This window comes from Mustelus asterias, chromosome 1 (genome assembly GCF_964213995.1).
Source record: "Mustelus asterias chromosome 1, sMusAst1.hap1.1, whole genome shotgun sequence".
NCBI classification, from domain to species: Eukaryota; Metazoa; Chordata; class Chondrichthyes; order Carcharhiniformes; family Triakidae; genus Mustelus; species Mustelus asterias.
This window is the reverse complement of record NC_135801.1, coordinates 193,651,088-193,671,859: the sequence shown is the minus strand read 5'-3', so window position 1 is coordinate 193,671,859 and position 20,772 is coordinate 193,651,088. Positions and strand designations below refer to the sequence as shown.

Below are 20,772 nucleotides of genomic sequence, written 5' to 3'. Positions count from 1 at the left end.
TCAACAGATTCACCACGCAGACGTGCTGATTTGGTGCATTGACCATGCTAAATTCTCCCTCAATGTACCCTAACAGACGCCAGAGTGTGGCGACTAGAGGATTTTCACAGTAACTTCATTGCAGTGTTAATGTAAGCCTACTTGTGATATCAATAAATAAACTTCTGTGGTTGGAGTGGAGACTTGGAGCCGGTGTTGAAGATCAGCCCTGATCTTAGTGAATGGTGAAGCAGATTAGGAGATCAGATTGGTCTGCTCCTACTCCCGTTCCTTATGTTCTGGTGTGTTCACAGTCACATCCAGTCTTGCTTATTCACCAACCCATACTCACACTCATATTCCCTCTTACACACACTCACCCTCACACATGCACTCACCCACACAATGTAAACACGCCGCTCAAAGCAAAGGAAGCTTTTGTTCATTTTTTACTAAAACAATATTTACCAACAGAAAAAAATAGTTTCTTTTTACACTAGACGTCTAATTGCAATCTTAAAATAAAAACACACGACAAATAATCCATATATAGCTTAAAGATAGGAATAGTACAAATTTAAACCAGTTTGCTAGGGCTTCTAAGTTTACGCTGAATATAACCAGCATCAGTAATTGGATCAACATTCAAAGTGCAAAGGTTGCAACTCTGTTGCAATCTCTAATCAAGTTATATACCTAGAATGGTACTCAGAGTAAGTTTAAACATATATATACTTTAAGTAGGAACGCAGGATATATATGTGTTTTTTTTAAAAGATAGTCTCTTGTCTTCCGTTGATCTCAAAAGGTTATCTCTTCCACCAACTTTCTCCCATGTCTTTTCCTCCTCTCTCTCTCTCTCTCTCTCCCTCGCTCGCTCCTCAACTTGAGTTGGTCAAATCCTCTTCTCTTCCTCCTCCGCTCCCCATCTCTTCCATTTGTCCAGAATTCTTTGCCTTCGGAATTCTCTCTTTGTAACTCTCGCGTGAAGTTTTTTTCCATCCAAAAATCACCATCCTTATGCCAGACACAACGGAAATTCGGTAAGCAGGTTTGCTCAGAGGGCTGTTGCGTCTTTATGCCTTGTACATTAGTTTATCAAAGAGTTTATTTTTAAAATTCAGATGTGTTCTTTTTGTTTAACCATTGTTGCTTCATTGGGGTTTGGTGAGAAGTGGTGGTGAGGGGGGTGTAGGGGTTGGCCCTCCGTTACACCGTGGAACCCAGCATTGACTCTGTCTCTGGGTCTATCTCGTTCTGATTGGAATCCAGTCCAGAGAATTTGACTTTCAACCCGTCCACAGGGTGAACAACTGGCACCGTCAACATGCGGGGAAAAGTCCTGGTGGCCAGCTCGAACCTGCTAGTGCTGGCCAGCTCCATCGCCAGCACTTTCAGAATCAGCTTTGCCAGCTCTTTGCCCAGGCAGCTCCTGATGCCCCCTCCAAAGGGGATGTAACTGAACCGGTCACCTTTGTTCTCGTCCCGATCTTCCCCGAAGCGGTCAGGGTCGAAGACCTCAACGTTCTGGAATATGGGAGCCGTGTCATGCGTGTCCCGGATACTATACAGAACACTCCAGCCTTTGGGAATCTGGCATCCCTGAAAACAAAAACCCAGGCAATGGTTAAACTCCCCATTCAATCATTTAAACCCGACTTCCGTATGTTGAAAATTAAACAACAGAGGGTTTGCTTCATTGGTCTGGTGGGTAGCATCTCTGAATCTGAGCCAGAAGCTCTAGGTTCGAGTCCCACCACAGGACATGATGGCCAAGGAAGGTGTGGCACGATGACACAGTGGTTAACACTGCTGCCTCACAGCACCAGGGACCTGGGTTCGATTCCCAGCTTGGGTCCCTGTCTGTGCAGAGTCTGTAAATGTGTTAATGCCAATGTTCATGTAAAAAATCCTTCTAAACACGCCAATGACCGGCAGTAAGAGTGGGAGAGACTCCTGGTCAGCCATGCTTGATGTGGAGTGTCGCCCCCTCAAGATATAAACCCCTGGCGACAGACTAGAGTCAAAGAGTCATAGGTTTACAGCATGGAATCAGGCCCTTTGGCCCAACTTGTCCATGCCCCCTAAGCTAATCCCAATTGTCCACGTTTGGTCCATATCCCTCTAAACCCATTGTACCCATGTAACTGTCTAAATGCTTTTTAAAAGACAAAATTGTACCCATCTCTACTACTACCTCTGGCAGCTTGTTCCAGACACTCACCACCCTCTGTGTGAAAAAATTGCCCCTCTGGACACTTTTGTATCTCTCCCCTCTCACCTTAAACCTATGCCCTCTAGTTTTAGACTCCCCTACCTTTGGGAAAAGATATTGACTATCTAGCTGATCTATCACCCTCATTATTATATAGACCTTGATACGATCACCCCTCAGCCTTCAAAACTCCAGAGAAAAAAGTCCCAGTCTATCCAGCCTCTCCTTATAATTCAATCCATCAAGTCCCGGTAGTATCCTAGTAAATCTTTTCTGCTCTCTTTCTAGTTTAATAATATCACGAGCGACCTGTTCCGGGAATCACTAGCTATGGAAACAGACAGAAGTCTGCCCTCGTGCACCACTAGGTGCGGGAAGGGAATTGGATTGAAATTGCCTCACTGGCCCCGAGGCAATGCTCCAATATAAAAACAAGAAACATGTGAATTTCTATAGCACCTTTCACAATCTTGAGCCCAAATTGCTTCACAGTCAATGAGGTAATTTTGAGGTGGAGTTATTTTGTACTGTAGGAAAACCAGCAGCTAATCTGTGCACAGCAAGATCCCCAGCGACTAGTTAATCTCTTTCAGTGAATATTCACCATAAAGAATGTCCCTGACCTGTTACTGAATTGTTTGCATCAACCTGTCAGGACAGCTCAGGCCTTATTTCGAGGCCTCATCTGGTGAACAGCATATCAGGCAGTTCCCCACACTGCAATGGAGTGTGCTCACGTCTCCAGACTGGGGTAAAAAATACACAGCGACAACACTGGTGTGGGCAATGACACAATATTATGGGAAAGCCCTGTCGCACCAGCCCCTTCTCAAGGGCAATTAGAGATGGGCAATAAACATTGGCCTAGCCAGTGACGCCCCACATTCATGAAAGAATTACGAACTACTGCCATCCCTGCGGTGTAGTTACACTGTAAGAGTTTTAACAACACCAGGTTAAAGTCCAACAGGTTTATTTGGTGGCAAATGCCATTAGCTTTCGGAGCGCTGCTCCTTCGTCAGATGGAGTGGATATCTGCTCTCAAACAGGGCACAGAGACACAAAATCAAGTTACAGAATACTGATTAGAATGCGAATCTCTACACCCAACCAGGTCTTAAAGATACAGACAATGTGAGTGGAGGGAGCATTAAGACAGCGCAGAGTCACTGAGCAGAGACTGATAGCCAAGTTCCGCACACACGAGGACGGCCTCAACCGGGATCTTGGGTTCATGTCACACTATCAGTAACCCCCACAGCTTGCCTCCTGGACTTGCAGAATCTCACTGGCTGTCCTGTCTGGAGACAATACACATCTCTTTAACCTGTGCTTAATGCTCCCTCCACTCACATTGTCTGTATCTTTAAGACCTGGTTGGTTGTAGGGATTCGCATTCTAATCAGTATTCTGCAACTTGATTTTGTGTCTCTGTGCCCTGTTCGAGAGCAGATATCCACTCCATCTGACGAAGGAGCAGCGCTCCGAAAGCTAATGGTATTTGTTACCAAATAAACCTGTTGGACTTTAACCTGGTGTTGTTAAAACTCTTACTGTGTTTACCCCAGTCCAACGCCGGCATCTCCACATCATGTAGTTACACCCACAGTGCTGTTAGGGAGGGAGTGCCAAGATTTTGACCCAGCAACAGTGAAGGAACAGCGATATATTTCCAAGTCAGGATGGTGAGTGACTTGGAGGGGAATCTCCAGGTATTGATGTACCCCAGATATCTGCTGCTTTTGTCCTTCTAGACGGTAGAGGTTGTCGGTTTGGAAGGTGCTGTCGAAGGAGCCTTGCAAGTTCCTGTAGTGCATCTTGTAGATGGTACACACCCCTTACCATGATGCATCAGTGGTGGAGCGACTGAATGTTTACAGTGGACTATTCTCTGCAGTGGCTAGTTCCACATTCTAACCATTCTCTGATTCCAGAAGTTTCTCCTGAACTCCATATCTATTATCACATGAGAACATGACATAAGAACATGAAAAATAGCCATGACGTGGAGATGCCAGCGTTGGACTGGAGTGGGGCACAGTAAGAAGTCTCACAACACCAGGTTAAAGTCCAACAGGTTTATTTGGAATCATCAGCTTTCGGAGCGCTGCCCCTTCATCAAGTGAGCGGAGGGGTAGATTTCACAAACACGGCATATATAGACAAAGGTAAAATTGCAAGGTAATTACAGATTGGGGTATGAAGAATGGTTGGAATGTGAGTCTTTTCAGGTAATCAAGTCTTTGCAGGTACAAACAGTGTCGCATTCCAACCATTCTTCATGGCTGGCCATGCTACATTGACTCTAGTGTCAGGGGAATTAGAAGGGTAAATGTGTGACGTTATGTGGACAGGGCCTGGGTTTGATTGTGGTCAGTGAAGACTCGATGGGCTGAATGGCCTCCTTCTGTACTGCAGGGATTCTATCATTCTATAACTACTTGTGACACTAATAATAAATAAACTTTAAACCATGCTATTAACTGTACTTCAAGAATACTTCATTGGCATTGGACGCAAATTAATTAATTCTTCGCTAGGCCTCTTCGAGGCCCAAGTTTGATTTGCACTTACGTCTAACTCAAACGTCTGCAGCGCTGTCCTGTAGCCACCTGAGACAGGTGGAAGCAGACGTAGAACTTCCTTGATGACACAGTCCAGGTACCTGAGGCGCACGACCATGGCCATCCTGGGGGTCTCCTCGCACTTGCAGCCGTTGTGGAGGATCCCATTACTCCGCAGCTCCTCCCTCAGTTTCTCCAGCACCACCGGGTGCTGGAGCAGCTGCAGGATCAGCGATGTCGTCGCGCTCGAGGTGGTCGCAAAGGCGGCAAAGATCAGTTCCACTGTGGATTCCTGGACGGGGAGCACATATGGAACAAGATTGAACTTACAGCACCGAAACAGGCCTGTGGGCCCAGCTGCCCCAGGGCCCTGTTTAACTTCCACAACCTCCTCCTCCCACTCCTCGTCAGAGGAACACAGCATCATAACAACTAGAGTCCAAAGATCATAGAATCATAGAATCCCCACAGAGCAGAAGGAGACTATTCGGCCCAGTTAGCACTGCTGTCTCACTGCACCAGGGACCCGGGTTCGATTCCAGCCTCGGGTCACTGTCTGTGCGGAGTCTGCACATTCTCCCCGTGTCTGCATGTGCTTCCTCCGGGTGCTCCGGTTTCCTCCCCCACTCCAAAGATGCGTGGGTTAGGTGGATTAACCATGCTCAATTGCCCCTTAGTGTCAGGGGAATTAGTTGGATAAAGACATGGGGTTACGGGGATAGGGCCTGGATGGGATTGTGGTCGGTGCAGGCTCGATGGGCCAAATGGCCTCTTTCTGCACTGTAGGGTTTCTAAGATCCCATGATTCTAAGAGTAGGCTCTCGAGCCTGTTCATGGCTTCTTTTGTCACGTAGATTATTTCTAGGATGAAAAGCTTGTCCTTTGATGAGAAGTTGAATGGATTGGATCGAGGCAGTTCCATATCTGGAGCTTAGAAGAATGAGAAGTATGTGTGCTCATTAAAATTGGTAAGTTTGTGAAGTGGTTTGATGGACAGTAAGATGCTGTCTCCCCTGACTGCACAAACTCAAACACAGGGGAACATTCTCAAGATAAGAGATTGCATTTGGATAGAGATTTCTCAGAAGGTGTGAATCTCTGGAAGTCTCGATCCCAGAGAGCTTTTATTTAATTCATTCGTGGGACATGGGCGTCACTGGCTGGCCAGCATTTATTGCCCATCCCTCGTTGCCCGAGGACAGTTGAGAGTCAACCACATTGCTGTGGCTCTGGAGACCGGGTAAGGATGGCACGGTAGCACAGTGGTTAGCACTGCTGCTTCACAGCTCCAGGGACCTGGGTTCGATTCCCGGCTTGGATCACTGTCTGTGTGGAGTTTGCACATTCTCCTCGTGCCTGCGTGGGTTTCCTCCGGGTGCTCCGGTTTCCTCCCACAGTCCAAAGATGTGCGGGTTAGGTTGATTGGCCATGCTAAAAATTGCCCTTGGTGTCCTGAGATGCGTAGGTTAGAGGGATTAGTGGGTAAATATGTAGGGTTATGGGGGTAGGTAGGGCCTGGGTGGGATTGTGGTCGGTGCAGACTCGATGGGCCGAATGGCCTCTTTCTGTACTGTAGGGTTTCTATGATTTCTATGATCTCCTTCCCTAAAAGACATTAGTTCATCAGATGGGTTTTTCTGACAATCGACAATCGTTTAATGGTCATTCGTAGATTCTTAATTCCAGATAATTTTATTGCATTCAAATTCCACCATCGGCCATGGCGGGATTTGAGCCCGGGTCCCCAAAACATTAGTTGAGTTTCTGGATTAATAATCTAGCGATAATACCACTAGGCCATTGCCTCCCCTATAATCAATGATTATATTCGAGATTGAGACTGGTAGATTGTTGGATTCTGAAGGAATGAAGGAAAATGGGGCCATTGGGCGGGAAAGTGAAGTTGCATCAAAGATCAGCCATGATTTTATTGACTAACTGAGCAGGCTTAAGAGGCCAAAAGGCCTACTCCTGCTCCCGGTCATTATCTTTGGATCCCATAATACCTCTGGAAGCAAAAATGTAACAATCTTGGAGTTAAAACTGACAATTAAAGTGTTCCAAACTTCCACCAACCTTTATGTAAGAAATATTTCCTAATTTCCCTCCTAAATTTTAGACCATGTTCTCTCGTCCAAGGCTCTCCTATCACCTTCTCATCATATCCTTTTAGGCAAAGAAATTTCCCCTGAATTCTCAGTTGGATTTATTAGTGACCTTATTGGATTTATAATCAAAATAAAAGCAAAATTCTGCCGATGCTGGAGGTTTGAAATAAAAATTGGGAATGCTGGACAAACTCAGCAGGTCTGACAGCATCGAGAGAGAGAAATGGAGTTAATGAGCGGGACCTTCTGGCCGATCTCGCCCCAAAAATGGAAAATCCCACCCAAGGTAAACGGACCTTTGCACAGTCCATGTCCCGCCCGCTTGGATTCCCGTGGCGGGCAGGACAGGAATATTCCACCACATGTTTTGAGTCCAATCTGACTCTTCTTCAGAACTGAAAAGAGTCCAGAGGTGATCAAATTGGACTTGAGGCACTGGCTCTGTTTCTCTCGGACAAAGAGTTGCCAGACCTGCTGAGCTTTTCTGACATGTTCTCTTTTATGTCTGAATAAAATACGATCCCTACAGAGTAGAAGGAGACCATTCAGCCCATCGAGTCTGCACCGACCACAATCCCACCGAGGCCCTATCCCCACAACGTCATGCATTTACCCTAGCTAATCCCCCTGGCACTAAGGGGCAATTTAGCATGGCCAATCCACCTAACCCGCGCATCTTTGGACTGTGGGAGGAAACCGGAGCACCCGGAGGGAACCCACGCAGACACGGGGAGAACGTGCTAACTCCACATAGACAGTGACCCAAGCCGGGAATTAAACCCGGGTACTTGGCGCTGTGAGGCAGCAGTGCTAACCACTGTGTCATAGCTATAAGTTCCAGTTTTGGGCAACATTGCAAGCAGGAACATTTTCTCTACGTCTACCCTACCCTTCATCATTCTCTCAGCTCATCTCTCAGCTCAGCTCTCAGCCTTTCCATCTGTAGAAGAATTAATTTTTTAGAATCAGGGCGTGAGGATCTTGCACGAGCGCAGCCACCTCTGGCAAGGTGCAAGGTGCCGACTGTGAGTGAGCTGCAGAGAGATGTGACCAACTATTACTGAAGATCCACATCTCAGACTGATGCAGCCACCATGGGTAGGCAGTGGCATAGTGGTATTGTCAATGGATTCCTAATCCAGAAACCCCAGGCAAGATCTGGGTTCAAATCCCACTACTGCAGGTGGTGAAATTTGAACTCAATAAAACTCTGGAATTAAAAGCCTGATGATGACCATGAAACCATTGTCAATTGTTGGAAAAATACACCTGGTTCACTCATATCTCTTAGGGAAGGAAATCTGCCATCCTTACCTGGCCTGGCCTATATGTGACTCCAGACCCACAGCAATGTGGTTGACTCTCAAATACCCTCTGAAATGGAGGGCAGTTAGGGCTGGCCCAGGCAGCAACACCCACGTCCCATAAAACAATGAAAAAGAAATTCTGTATGGCCATTCAGTGTCTGAAGTAAAGTTTATTTATTAGTGTCACAAGTAGGCTTACATTAATACTGCAATGAAGCTACTGTGAAAATCCCCTAGTCGCCACACTCCAACGCCTGTTCGGGGACACTGAGGGGGAATTTAGCATGGCCAATGCACCTAACCAGCACGTCTTTTGGATTGTGGGAGGAAACCAGAGCACCCGGAAGAAACCCACACAGACACAGGGAGAAAGTGCAAACTCCACACAGACAGTGACCCAAGCCGGGAATTGAACCCGGCTCCCTGGCACTGTGAGGCAGCAGTGCGAACCACTGTGCCATCATGCCATCCATAGCGCCTATCCTCCCATTCACTTAGATTGTGACTGAGCGGAACCTCAGTTCCACCTCCCTGCTTTTGCTTCACGTGTTATATAATATTCTCATCCAACAAGTCTTTACCCATTTGAGTATTGACAGCTCCAGCTGCCTTTTGGGACAGACGTTTGGATTGTTCGGAATGGGTTAACAGACCTTCCCTTTAAGTCCTAATTTAATGCCAATTATTCAAAGTCACTGATATATAAAGGGGCCACAGGTGGCACTGGCTGTCAGTGGAGAACTGTATGTGGAGTTGGATCAAAGAACTAAAGGTAGTTTATGAAGAAGCAGAACTCATGTTTCCTGTACTGAGCTGCAACTGGGAAGGCTCAAACATGGATATCCACTGGGTCCTCTGATGTCACTCCTAAAGGTCATGTCCCTTCCTTTCTGATTCCTCCACCAGGGGAGACAGTTGCTGGCCCTGGCGCACCACCCCCTCCCCCTCCGCCCCCTCCGCCCCCACCTGATTGCCCATTCCTAACAATCCAAACCTCTGTCCCCAAAGGCAGCTGGAGCTGTCAATACTCAAATGGATAAAGACTTGTTGGATGAGAATATTATAGAATGCGTGAAGGCCGGTGATCGGTGTTTAAAGTTTAAAGTTGATTTATTCATCCAATCCACCTACCAGCACATCTTTGGAGTGTGGGAGGAAACTGGAGCACCCGGAGGAAACCCACGCAAACACGGGGAGAATGCGCAAACTCCACACTGACAGTGACCCAAGCGGGGAATCGAACCCGGGTCCCTGGCGCTGTGCTGCCACAGTGCTAACCACTGTGCCACCGTGCCACCCCAGGGGGACATGTCAACCAATTCCCAGTATACTGGGAGATTCGCGCAAGCCCCAATCATCCCCTGAACAGTCTGATGCCGGACACTCCAGCGGGTTTAGGCTCAGCTCCCTCCACCCCAACCCTGCAGCCCCCCCCACCCCACCCACACCCCCCCCCCCCCCCGCTCAGCCCCCCGCCCCCCCCCCCCCCCCCCCACCCCCCGACCCCCCCCCCCCCCCCGCCGCCGCCACTGGTGTGATTCTCCTGACGGACTCTGTATTGTACAGAGTGCCGTAAATTATCAAAAGTCAGCTCACCCAAAGAAGCGGGTGGGAATCGAGCCGATGGCTTTTTTTTGGGAGTGAGGATTGGAAGAGTTGATTACCTTCAGTTCCTGCATGGTGAGTTCTTTGCCTTGCTCCCTCGCACTGTCTATCAGAATGTCCAACGCGTCTGAGTAATCCTTCCCTTGTTTGCACTGCAGTTTCTCGCTGATGGCTTTTTCCAGGTACTTATGAAGGTTGTCCCGGGCTCGCATACCCTGCAGCCGTCAAGAGATGAAGGTACAATACAACCTTTATTGGTCAGGCCAAAACCTCATTGTACTTCACTCAAAAACAACTTGTCTATCTATATCCACCAGCTTTAACACAACAGACATCCCAATATGCTCGACAGAAGCCTTTATCAAACCAAATACTGACACTGAAACCCATAAGGTGATAAACGCTAAGATTTTAAGGAGTGAGGTAGATATGGAGAGGCTCAGCGAGGGAATTCCAGAGCTTAGGGCCTCGGCAACTGAATACACGGCCACCGAAGATACAGCAAGAGAAGGATGTGCCAGAGATCAGGAGATGAGAGATGGCGAGAGAATTATCATAGAATCATAGATTCCCACAGTGCAGAAGGAGGCCATTTGGCCCATCGAGTCTACACCGACCACAATCCTACCCAGGCCCTATCTCCATAACTCCATGCTAGCCCCCCTGACACTAAGGTGCAATTTAGCATGGCCAATCCACCTAACTCGCACATCTTTGGAATGTGGGAGGAAGTCGGAGCACCCGGAGGAAACCCATGCAGACATGGGGAGAATGTGCAGACTCCACACAGACAGTGACCCAAGCCGGGAATCGAACCCGGCTCCCTGGCGCTGTGGGGCAGCAGTGCTAACCACTGTGCCACCGTGCCGCCCTATGGCTGAGGATTGGGGGAGTGCAGAGGTCTCAGAGGGCTTCTGGGGCTGAAATACGTCGCAGCAATAGGGAAGGGTGAGGGATTTGAAAAGAACCATGAGGATTTTAATATGCGAGATGCTTGCTTGACCAGGAAACAACGTAAGTCAACGAGGAATCGGAATCGATGCAAGTTAAGAGATGGACGGCAAAATTCTGGATGAGCTCCAGAAATATCAGGACATCACGAAATTTCACAGGACGGCTCCGAATACATCAGTGCGCCCTTGCAAATTAACAAAGAGACATCCTACTGGCCTCAACAGGCGAGGCAGCGACAGCTAACAACCGCCTTGGACTTGGCAGTGGAAGTGGACAGTGAGAACGTAATCTCAGTCCATCTCTGACTATCGTGAGAGAGAGAGGAGAAAAAGAGACAGAGAGACAGAGAGAGAGAGGAGTGAGTGCTACACAATTACTCCAGAATGGATTTGAAGTCAGCTCCACCTGAACAAAAGAACAAGCAATAAACAATTACCCAGCAATAAAACCTCCCGCATCGGACCTTAACATTCAATCTAAACAACCACAAAAGAGTGAAACTGTGAGGGAGCTGGATTAACATCAGTAGAGATACAGTCAGTAACACAGGCTGCTGGGGGAGAGGGGTTACTGAGTGACAGTGTGAGGGAGCTGGATTAACATCAGTAGTGATACAGTCAGTAACACAGGGTGCTGGGGGAGAGGGGTTACTGAGTGACAGTGTGAGGGAGCTGGATTCACATCAGTAGAGATACAGTCAGTAACACAGGTTGCTGGGGGAGAGGGTTTACTGAGTGACAGTGTGAGGGAGCTGGATTAACGTCAGTAGAGATACAGTCAGTAACACAGGGTGCTGGGGGAGAGGGGTTACTGAGTGACAGTGTGAGGGAGCTGGATTAACATCAGTAGAGATACAGACAGTAACACAGGGTGCTGGGGGGAGAGGGGTTACTGAGTGACAGTGTGAATGAGCTGGATTAACATCAGTAGAGATACAGTCAGTAACACAGAGTGCTGGGGGAGAGGGGTTACTGAGTGACAGTGTGAGGGAGCTGGATTAACATCAGTAGTGATACAGTCAGTAACACAGGGCGCTGGGGGGAGAGGGGTTACTGAGTGACAGTGTAAATGAGCTGGATTAACATCAGTAGAGATACAGTCAGTAACATGGGGTGATAGGGAAAGGGGTTACTGAGTGACAGTGTAAGGGAACTGGATTAACATAAGTAGAGATAGAGTCAGTAACACAGGGTGCTGGGGGAGAGGGGTTACTGAGTGACAGTGTGAGGGAGCTGGATTAACATCAGTAGAGATAGAGTCAGTAACATGGGGTGATAGGGAAAGGGGTTACTGAGTGACAGTGTAAGGGAACTGGATTAACATAAGTAGAGATAGAGTCAGTAACACAGGGTGCTGGGGGAGAGGGGTTACTGAGTGACAGTGTGAGGGGGCTGGATTAACATCAGTAGAGGTACAGTCAGTAACACAGGGTGCTGGGGAAGAGGGGTTACTGAGTGACAGTGTGAGGGAGCTGGATTAACATCAGTCGAGATACAGTCAGTAACACAGGGTGCTGGGGGAGAGGGGTTACTGAATGACAGTGTGAGGGGGCTGGTTTAACATCAGTAGTGATACAGTCAGTAACACAGAGTGCTGGGGGAGAGGGGTTACTGAGTGACAGTGTGAGGGAGCTGGATTAACATCAGTAGAGATATAGTCAGTAACACAGGGTGCTGGGGGAGAGGGGTTACTGAGTGACAGTGTGAGGGAGCTGGATTAACATCAGTAGAGATAGAGTCAGTAACACAGGGTGCTGGGGGAGAGGGGTTACTGAGTGACAGTGTGGGGAGCTGGATTAACATCAGTAGAGATACAGTCAATGTTGATGGTAAGACTCGATCATTGAGTTACTTTCTATATGAAGTGACCTACCTTCCTGTAGCCACTGAATGGAAAGTCGAGAGGTAAGGAGAAGAGATTGGCGACAAGCTGTTCGAAACTTTCTGACAGGAGATCTAGTTCCGACTCGGAAATGCGGAATCCCAGTAACACCCGGACTGCCATGCGGAACGTCAGCTTCTTGGCCTCTTGGTAAACAGTGATGGGTTCCCCACTGCTGCTCCAGTCTCGTATTCCATCCTGGATCACTTGCTGGATCTTGGGAAGGTAACATTCCAGGGCACTGTGGCTGAAAACCTTGGCAAAAATCTGGAAATGAACCAGATCAATGGAGATTTGAATTCATTCTCCACACGCGAGTGTCAGAGACACAGCCCGTATTTATCGCTCAGTCTTGGTACAAATGACAAGCCGATTCAGAGAGCAGTTAAGAGTTGACTAGTGTTAGATATATGCACAAATTTAGTAAAGACATTAGTCTCCTCGAAAGGGCACGGGCGGCACGGTGGGATAGTGGTTAGCATTGCTGCCTCACAGCGCCAGGGACCCGGGTTCGATTCCCAGCTCGGGTCACTGTCTGTGTGGAGTTTGCAGATTCTCCCCGTGTCTGCGTGAGTTTCCTCCGGGTGCTCTGATTTCCTCCCACACTCCAAAGACATGCGGGTTAGGTTGATTGGCCATGCTAGATTGGCCATGCTAAATTGGCCCTAGTGTCAGGGGGATCAGCGCGTTAAATATGTGGGGTTATGGGAATAGAGCCTAGGTGGGATTGTGGTCGGTGCAGACTCGATGGGCCGAATGGCACTGGAGGGATTTCATGACATTAGTGATGCAGGTTTTTCTGATAATATCCTTGACACCTGGACTCAAAGCCACAGGGAACAGGAGAAAGTTTAATCAGCCCCTTTGTTCAATGATTTCAGACATTACTTTGAAAGATTGTAGTTATAAATATCAGCCGCTACTGAATGGGATATTAATTCTTCATTCGATCCTGCTTTTATTTCTAGCTTCTTTTCTTAACGTGAGTTCCAGTTCTCCATTTGCGGTGGAGAAGTTTGTACCCTGGATTCTTCGTCCAAAAACAAGCAAACCGTTAAACAACGGCAAGAAATGTTTCCACTTTCTCCTCACTATCTTTCCTGCTCTGAGGGTGTGCCGATTAGGAATTGAGGAAATGGTGAGGAGGATTGAGGGATAGAGTGAGGAAGGAGTGCGGATAGAGTGAGGAGGGAGTGAGGAGGGAGTGAGGAGGGAGTGAGGGGAGAGTGAGGAGGGAGTGAGGATAGAGTGAGGAGGGAGTGAGGAGAGAGTGAGGAGGGACTGAGGGAGAGTGAGGAGGAGGTGAGGAGGGAGTGAGGAGGGAGTGTGGAGGGAGTGAGGAGGGAGTAAGGAGAGAGTGAGGAGGGAGTGAGGAGGGAGTGAGGAGGGAGTGTGGAGGGAGTGAGGAGGGAGTGAGGAGGGAGTGAGGAGGGAGTGAAGAGAGAGTGAGGAGGGAGTGAGGATAGAGTGAGGAGGGAGTGAGGAAGGAGTGAGGGAGAGTGAGGTGGGAGTGAGGATAGAGTGAGGAGAGAGTGAGGAGGGAGTGTGGAGGGAGTGAGGATAGAGTGAGGAAGGAGTGAGGAAGGAGTGAGGGTGAGTGAGGTGGGAGTGAGGATAGAGTGAGGAGAGAGTGAGGAGGGAGTGTGGAGGGAGTGAGGATAGAGTGAGGAAGGAGTGAGGAGGGAGTGAGGAGGGAGTGAGGATAGAGTGAGGAGGGAGTGAGGAGGGAGTGAGGAGGGAATGTGGCTAGAGTGAGGAGGGAGTGAGGGTAGAGTGAGGAGGGGGTGAGGATAGAGTGAGGACAGAGTGAGGGTAGAGTGAGGAGGGAGTGAGGGAGAGTGAGGAGGGAGTGAGGGAGAGTGAGGAGGGAGTGAGGGTAGAGTGAGGAGGGAGTGAGGGAGAGTGAGGAAGGAGTGAGGGAGACTGAGGAGGGAGTGAGGAGGGAGTGAAGAGAGAGTGAGGAGGGAGTGAGGAGAGAGTGAGGAGGGAATGAGGAGTGAGTGAGGGGAGAGTGAGGAGGGAGTGAGGAGGGAGTGAGGGGAGAGTGAGGAGGGAGTGAGGAAGAAGTGAGGGGAGAGTGAGGAGGGAGTGAGGGAGAGGGAGGAGGGAGTGAGGAGGGAGTGAGCAGGGAGTGAGGAAGGAGTGAGGAAGGAGTGAGGCAGAGTGAGGAGGGAGTGAGGAAGGAGTGAGGGGAGAGTGAGGAGGGAGTGAGGAGGGAGTGAGGCGAGAGTGAGGAGGGAGTGAGGGAGAGTGAGGAGGGAGTGAGGAAGAGTGAGGAGGGAGTGAGGAGGGAGTGAGGAAGAAGTGAGGGGAGAGTGAGGAGGGAGTGAAGGAGGGTGAGGAGGGAGTGAGGAGGGAGTGAGGAGGGAGTGAGGAAGGAGTGAGGAAGGAGTGAGGCAGAGTGAGGAGGGAGTGAGGAAGGAGTGAGGAGAGTGAGGAGGGAGTGAGGAGGGAGTGAGGAGGGAGTGAAGAGAGAGTGAGGATGGAGTGAGGAGAGAGTGAGGAGGGAGTGAGGAAGGAGTGAGGGAGAGTGAGGAGGGAGTGAGGAAGGAGTGAGGAGAGTGAGGAGGGAGTGAGGAGGGAGTGAGGAGGGAGTGAAGAGTGAGGAGGAGAGTGAGGAGGGAGTGAGGAAGGAGTGAGGGAGTGAGGAGGGAGTGAGGAGGGAGTGAAGAGAGTGAGGAGGGAGTGAGGGAGAGTGAGGAGGGAGTGAGGAAGGAGTGAGGAGTGAGGAGGGAGTGAGGAAGGAGTGAGGAGAGTGAGGAGGGAATGAGGACGGAGTGAGGAGGGAGTGAAGAGAGTGAGGAGGGAGTGAGGAGAGAGTGAGGAGGGAGTGAGGAAGGAGTGAGGAAGAGTGAGGAGAGTGAGGAGGGAGTGAGGAGGGAGTGAGGAGGGAGTGAAGAGAGAGTGAGGAGGGAGTGAGGAGAGAGTGAGGAGGGAGTGAGGAAGGAGTGAGGGAGAGTGAGGAGGGAGCGAGGAGGGAGTGAGGAGGGAGTGAGGAGGGAGTGAGGAGGGAGTGAAGAGAGTGTGAGGAGGGAGTGAGGAGAGAGTGAGGAGGGAGTGAGGAAGGAGTGAGGGAGAGTGAGGAGGGAGTGTGGAGGGAGTGAGGAGAGTGAGGAGGGAGTGAGGAAAGAGTGAGGAGGGAGTGAGGAGGGAGTGAGGAGGGACTGAGGATAGAGTGAGGAGGGAGTGAGGCAGAGTGAGGAGGGAGTGAGGCAGAGTGAAGAGGGAGTGAGGCAGAGTGAGGAGGGAGTGAGGGAGAGTGAGGAGGGAGTGTGGATAGAATGAGGAGGCAGTGAGGAGGGAGTGAGGGAGAGTGAGGAGGCAGTGAAGAGGGAGTGAGGAAGAGTGAGGAGGCAGTGAGGGAGAGTGAGGAGGGAGTGAGGGAGAGTGAAGGAGAGTGAGGAGGGAGTGTGGATAGAGTGAGGAGGGAGTGAGGCAGAGTGAAGAGGGAGTGAGGCAGAGTGAGGAGGGAATGAGGGAGAGTGAGGAGGGAGTGTGGATAGAGTGAGGAGGGAGTGAGGCAGAGTGAAGAGGGAGTGAGGCAGAGTGAGGAGGGAGTGAGGGAGAGTGAGGAGGGAGTGTGGATAGAGTGAGGAGGCAGTGAGGAGGGAGTGAGGGAGAGTGAGGAGGCAGTGAGGGAGAGTGAGGAGGGAGTGAGGGAGAGTGAAGGAGAGTGAGGAGGGAGTGTGGATAGAGTGAGGAGGCAGTGAGGAGACAGTGAGGAGGGAGTGAGGGAGAGTGAGGAGGGAGTGAGGAAGGAGTGAGGAGGGAGTGAGGGATTATGGATTGGAGGGAGTGAGGATTTGGGTTGGTGGCTCTGTGGAGAATGAATGGTGTGTTTTTTCCCGCTGATCTACGTGCTGATTCTGATGCCAGTCATTGTTTATGAGGGAGAATGGAAACAACAGAGCGACCATACAGTGGGAGCTCTCAGACTCGAAGGGTAATGGAACAGTTCAGCTCCTGACCTTTAAAAACAGCCTCAGTGGAGGTGGCTTTCCTGGTCTGGGAAAAGGTAAGATTTTCCTGGCCCCGTTTCTTTAGGTTTATATAATTCGCTTTCAGCTGTCGACTGTTCAAATAATGTCGAGGTTCCCTTTTAGCCTCAGTCTGGTTCCACCCACCTTCTTCCACCAAGTAAATCAGTGCTATTTTTCTGTTATAACACTGGCTCTGTATTCTGCATTGAGGTATTTGATTTTGAGTGCGTTACAATGATGACGCAAACGTGCGTAGGAGCTGTGGGGAGGTGGCGGCCAGTGCCACAATGGTCTGCAGGCTCGTAGAATGAATTGTGGACAGAAATACAACTGGTGAAGGTTACAGATGAAGGAACTGGTAAAATGCAAGCAATCCTGTCTGCTACTGGAAACACCACGGTATGGAACAATTCAATAGCTTGGAGGCTGTGAATTCTCAGAGTGTACGATGCTATATGCTCAGAGTGCAAACATACTGCTTTTTTTAAAATTCATTCGTGGGAGACACAAGTGTGGCCAGCATTTATTGCCCATCCCTAGTTGCCCTTGTTCAGAGGGCAGTTGAGAGTCAACCACATTGCTGTGGCTCTGGAGTCACATTTAGGCCAGACCAGGTAAGGATGGCCGATTGCCTTCCCTAAAGGACGTTAGTGAACCAGATGGGTTTTTCCGACAATGGTTTCACGGTCATCAGTAGATTCTTAATTCCAGATTTTTTTATTGAATTCAAATTCCACCATCTGCCGTGGCGGGATTCGAACCTGGATCCCCAGAACAATAGCTGAGTTTCTGGATGGAAAGTTTAGTGATAATACCACTAGGCCATTGCCTCCCCTAATATAACGTGCTTACAGTGTGAGCAATGTGGCATACGATTACACTCACTTGTAAAATAGTGGGACTTGTGACTGGTGGGGGCTCTGATTCTCATCTTAAAAAGGTTAATAAAAAATACTTGCATTTATGTAGCACCTTTCACAACCTCAACACTTGCCAGAGTACTTTGGAAGTGCAGTCACTGTTATAACATCGGGAACATGGCAGCCAAATTGCACACAGCAATCTCCCACAAACAGCAGTGTGATAATGACCGGATCGCGAGCTTTTATTTATATTGGATGAGGGTTAAATATTGGCCGGTACTCGACTGCTCTTCTCGAAAACAGCACCACAGGATCACAGCAGAGACAGGCGGGAGCCTCTCACCCGAATGACAGTGCCTGCTGACACTGTGTGGGTGGCACAGTGGCACAGTGGTTAGCACTGCTGCCTCACAGCTCTAGGAACCTGGATTCGATTCCCAGTTTGGGTCACTGTCTGTGTGGAGTTTGCACATTCTCCCCGTGTCTGCGTGGGTTTCCTCCGGGTGCTCTGGTTTCCTCCCACAGTCCGAAAGAAGTGCTGGTTAGGTGCATCGACTATGCTAAATTCTTCCTCGGTGTATCCAAACAGGCGCCGGATTTTCACAATAACTTCATTGCAGTGTTAATGTAAGCCTACCTGTGACACTAATAAATAAACTTTAAACAGTGCAGCGAGTGAACATCAGCCGAGATTTTGTGACCAGTATGCTAGAAGAGGTATAGGAGGGAATTGCAGCCTTCGCTATATTTCATAGAACCCCCTACAGTGCAGAAGGAGGCCATGCTGCCCATCGAGTCTGCACCGACCACAATCCCACCCAGGCCCTATCCACACAGCTCCAGGTATTTTACCCTAGCTAGTTCCCCTGACAATAAGGGGCAATTTAGCATGGTCAATCCACCTAACCCACACTCTTTGGAGTGTGGGAGGAAACCGGAGCACCCGGAGGAAACCCACACAGACACGGAGAGAACGTACAAACTCCACACAGACAGTGACCTAAGCCGGGAATTGAACCTGGGTCCCTGGCACTGTGAGGTAGCAGTGCTAACCACTGTGCCACCATCCCCATTCATGCTAGGAACAGCCAAGGACGCATCTTGAATCTCTGCTGCTGTGGTTAATTTGTGGCTTAGGTGGACAATATTACAATTGGCCTCAATTCCTCCACTCTGCCCCTTGCTCCCCAGAACCCCTGCTCAGGGGCAGGGAGGATAGATCAACATTGCCCAGGCCCAAAACCCTGCTCAGGGCAGGGAGGTTAGATCAACATCGTCCAGGCCCCAAACCCTGCTGCTACTTAAAGACTCCTTTTTGTCATCTGCACGGGTACCAACATCAGCTGAGTTAAGGATGAAGCTCAGCTGTGGTGCCCCAGTGGTCAAATATATTATCATAGTTCCCTGTACACACACACATACATTCACACACACACACAGTCACACACACAGATACAGTCACACACACATGCCCGCACACATATTCACATACAGACACACAGTCACCCCGACACACACACACTTATACACACACACCCTCACTCACACTCTCACACCCCCCCCCCCCCCCACCAAACACACACACACTCACTCACACACTCACACACACTCTCACACACACTCCTGTAAAGGGTGTTTACCTCAAGAGGACAAAGGTAAAAAATGGAGAGAAAAAGAATGCATTTTCTTTGTGAGTTTGCAATTCAAACGCTTCGTCCAATTCCCAGCAAATTGAATTCAATCCCCTTCGAAAAGGAAATTGGAGAAATAGTTGGAAAGGAAACACTGTCTGGGCCATGGGGAAACAGTAAAGATGTGGAGATGCCGGTGTTGGACTGGGGTAAACACAGTAAGAAGTTTAACAACACCAGGTTAAAGTCCAACAGGTTTATTTGGTAGCAAAAGCCACACAAGCTTTCGGAGCTCTAAGCCCCTTCTTCAGGTGAGTGGGAATTCTGTTCACAAACAGAGCTTATAAAGACACAGACTCAATTTACATGAATAATGGTTGGAATGCGAATACTTACAACTAATCAATTAGCCTGTCTTGATGCTCTCTCCACTCACATTGTTTTGTTTCTTAAAGACTTGATTAGTTGTAAGTATTCGCATTCCAACCATTATTCATGTAAATTGAGTCTATGTCTTTATAAGCTCTGTTTGTGAACAGAATTCCCACTCACCTGAAGAAGGGGCTTAGAGCTCCGAAAGCTTGTGTGGCTTTTGCTACCAAATAAACCTGTTGGACTTTAACCTGAAACAGTAAAGAACAGCGGATCTAATTGGATAACTCTCTCAGCAAGCCATCACAGGCAAGAGAAGCCAACATCCCCCAACTGGCCTGGGAGATTCTACTAGGTGACAGAGTTCGAGTCCACACATTCCAGGCATTTAATTTCTCGACATTTTTCTCATAACCGAATGTGGTTCTGTAAACGATGTGTTTTCTCAAGTCCTGCTCGACCAGGTTCTCTTCAAGCAACTGATTCACTTCCTCCTGTCAGCCCAGAACTAATACGAAACCTGCAGCTTCATGCAGTGGCTCCTCCATGTTGTCATGTGCTCCCACTGCACCCTCTGCTGAAACTTTGACACCATTGCAACTTTGCAAAGAGAGGGAGCAGCATTGGGACAGTGCGGAGGGTGGGGATGGAGGGTGAGGGACTGCGCTGGTCCCTCGCCCACACCTAAAATTCAGTCCACAGCATCTGGGTGGCTGGAGCCTACCGTTAAGGGTCAGCAGACGCTCACTGAGTTACACTCTCACCTTTGACTCAGAGTGTTGTGAGGTCAAGTGATAGAATCATAGAATCGCTACAGTACAGAAGGCGGCCATTCAGCCCATCCAGTCTGTACCCACCACCCAGGGTGGTCCTGTAACCACACATATTTATCCTGACACTAGGGTCAATTTAGTATGGCCAATCAACCTAACCTGCACACCTTTGCACCTGTAAACTCCATACAAATCTATTGACTCTGTCTACACTTCCTGCTGCCTCGGAAAAGCAGCCAGCATAATTAAGGACCCCATGCACATTCTCTGTTCCACCTTCTTCCGTCAGGAAAAAGATACAAAAGTCTGAGGTCACGTCCCAACCGACTCAAGAGCAGCTTCTTCCCTGCTGCCATCAGACTTTTGAATGGACCTACCTCGCATTAAGTTGATCTTTCTCTACACCCTAGCTATGACTGTAACACTACATTCTGCACTCTCACCTTTTCTTCTCTATGAACAGTGTGTTTTATCTGTATAGCGCGTGAGAAACAATACTTTTCACTGTATATTAATACATGTGACAATAATAAATCAAAT

The 20,772-nt window shown here is 49.0% G+C and overlaps 1 protein-coding gene across 6 annotated transcripts in view; it reads right to left on the bottom strand.

The window, feature by feature from the left end:
- Positions 1-410: 410 nt before the first annotated feature.
- Positions 411-20,772, bottom strand: part of cyp26b1 (cytochrome P450, family 26, subfamily b, polypeptide 1) — a 53,201-nt gene continuing 32,839 nt past the window's right edge. For all 6 annotated transcript variants that reach the window (XM_078224497.1, XM_078224481.1, XM_078224489.1 and 3 more), the window contains 4 exons: positions 12,605-12,880; positions 9,838-9,993; positions 4,769-5,050; positions 411-1,581 (listed from right to left, as the gene is read on the bottom strand). In XM_078224497.1, the coding sequence (XP_078080623.1) occupies positions 1,189-1,581; positions 4,769-5,050; positions 9,838-9,993; positions 12,605-12,880 (1,107 nt within the window). In that variant the 3' untranslated portion in view covers positions 411-1,188. The remainder of the gene's footprint in view (positions 1,582-4,768; positions 5,051-9,837; positions 9,994-12,604; positions 12,881-20,772) is intronic.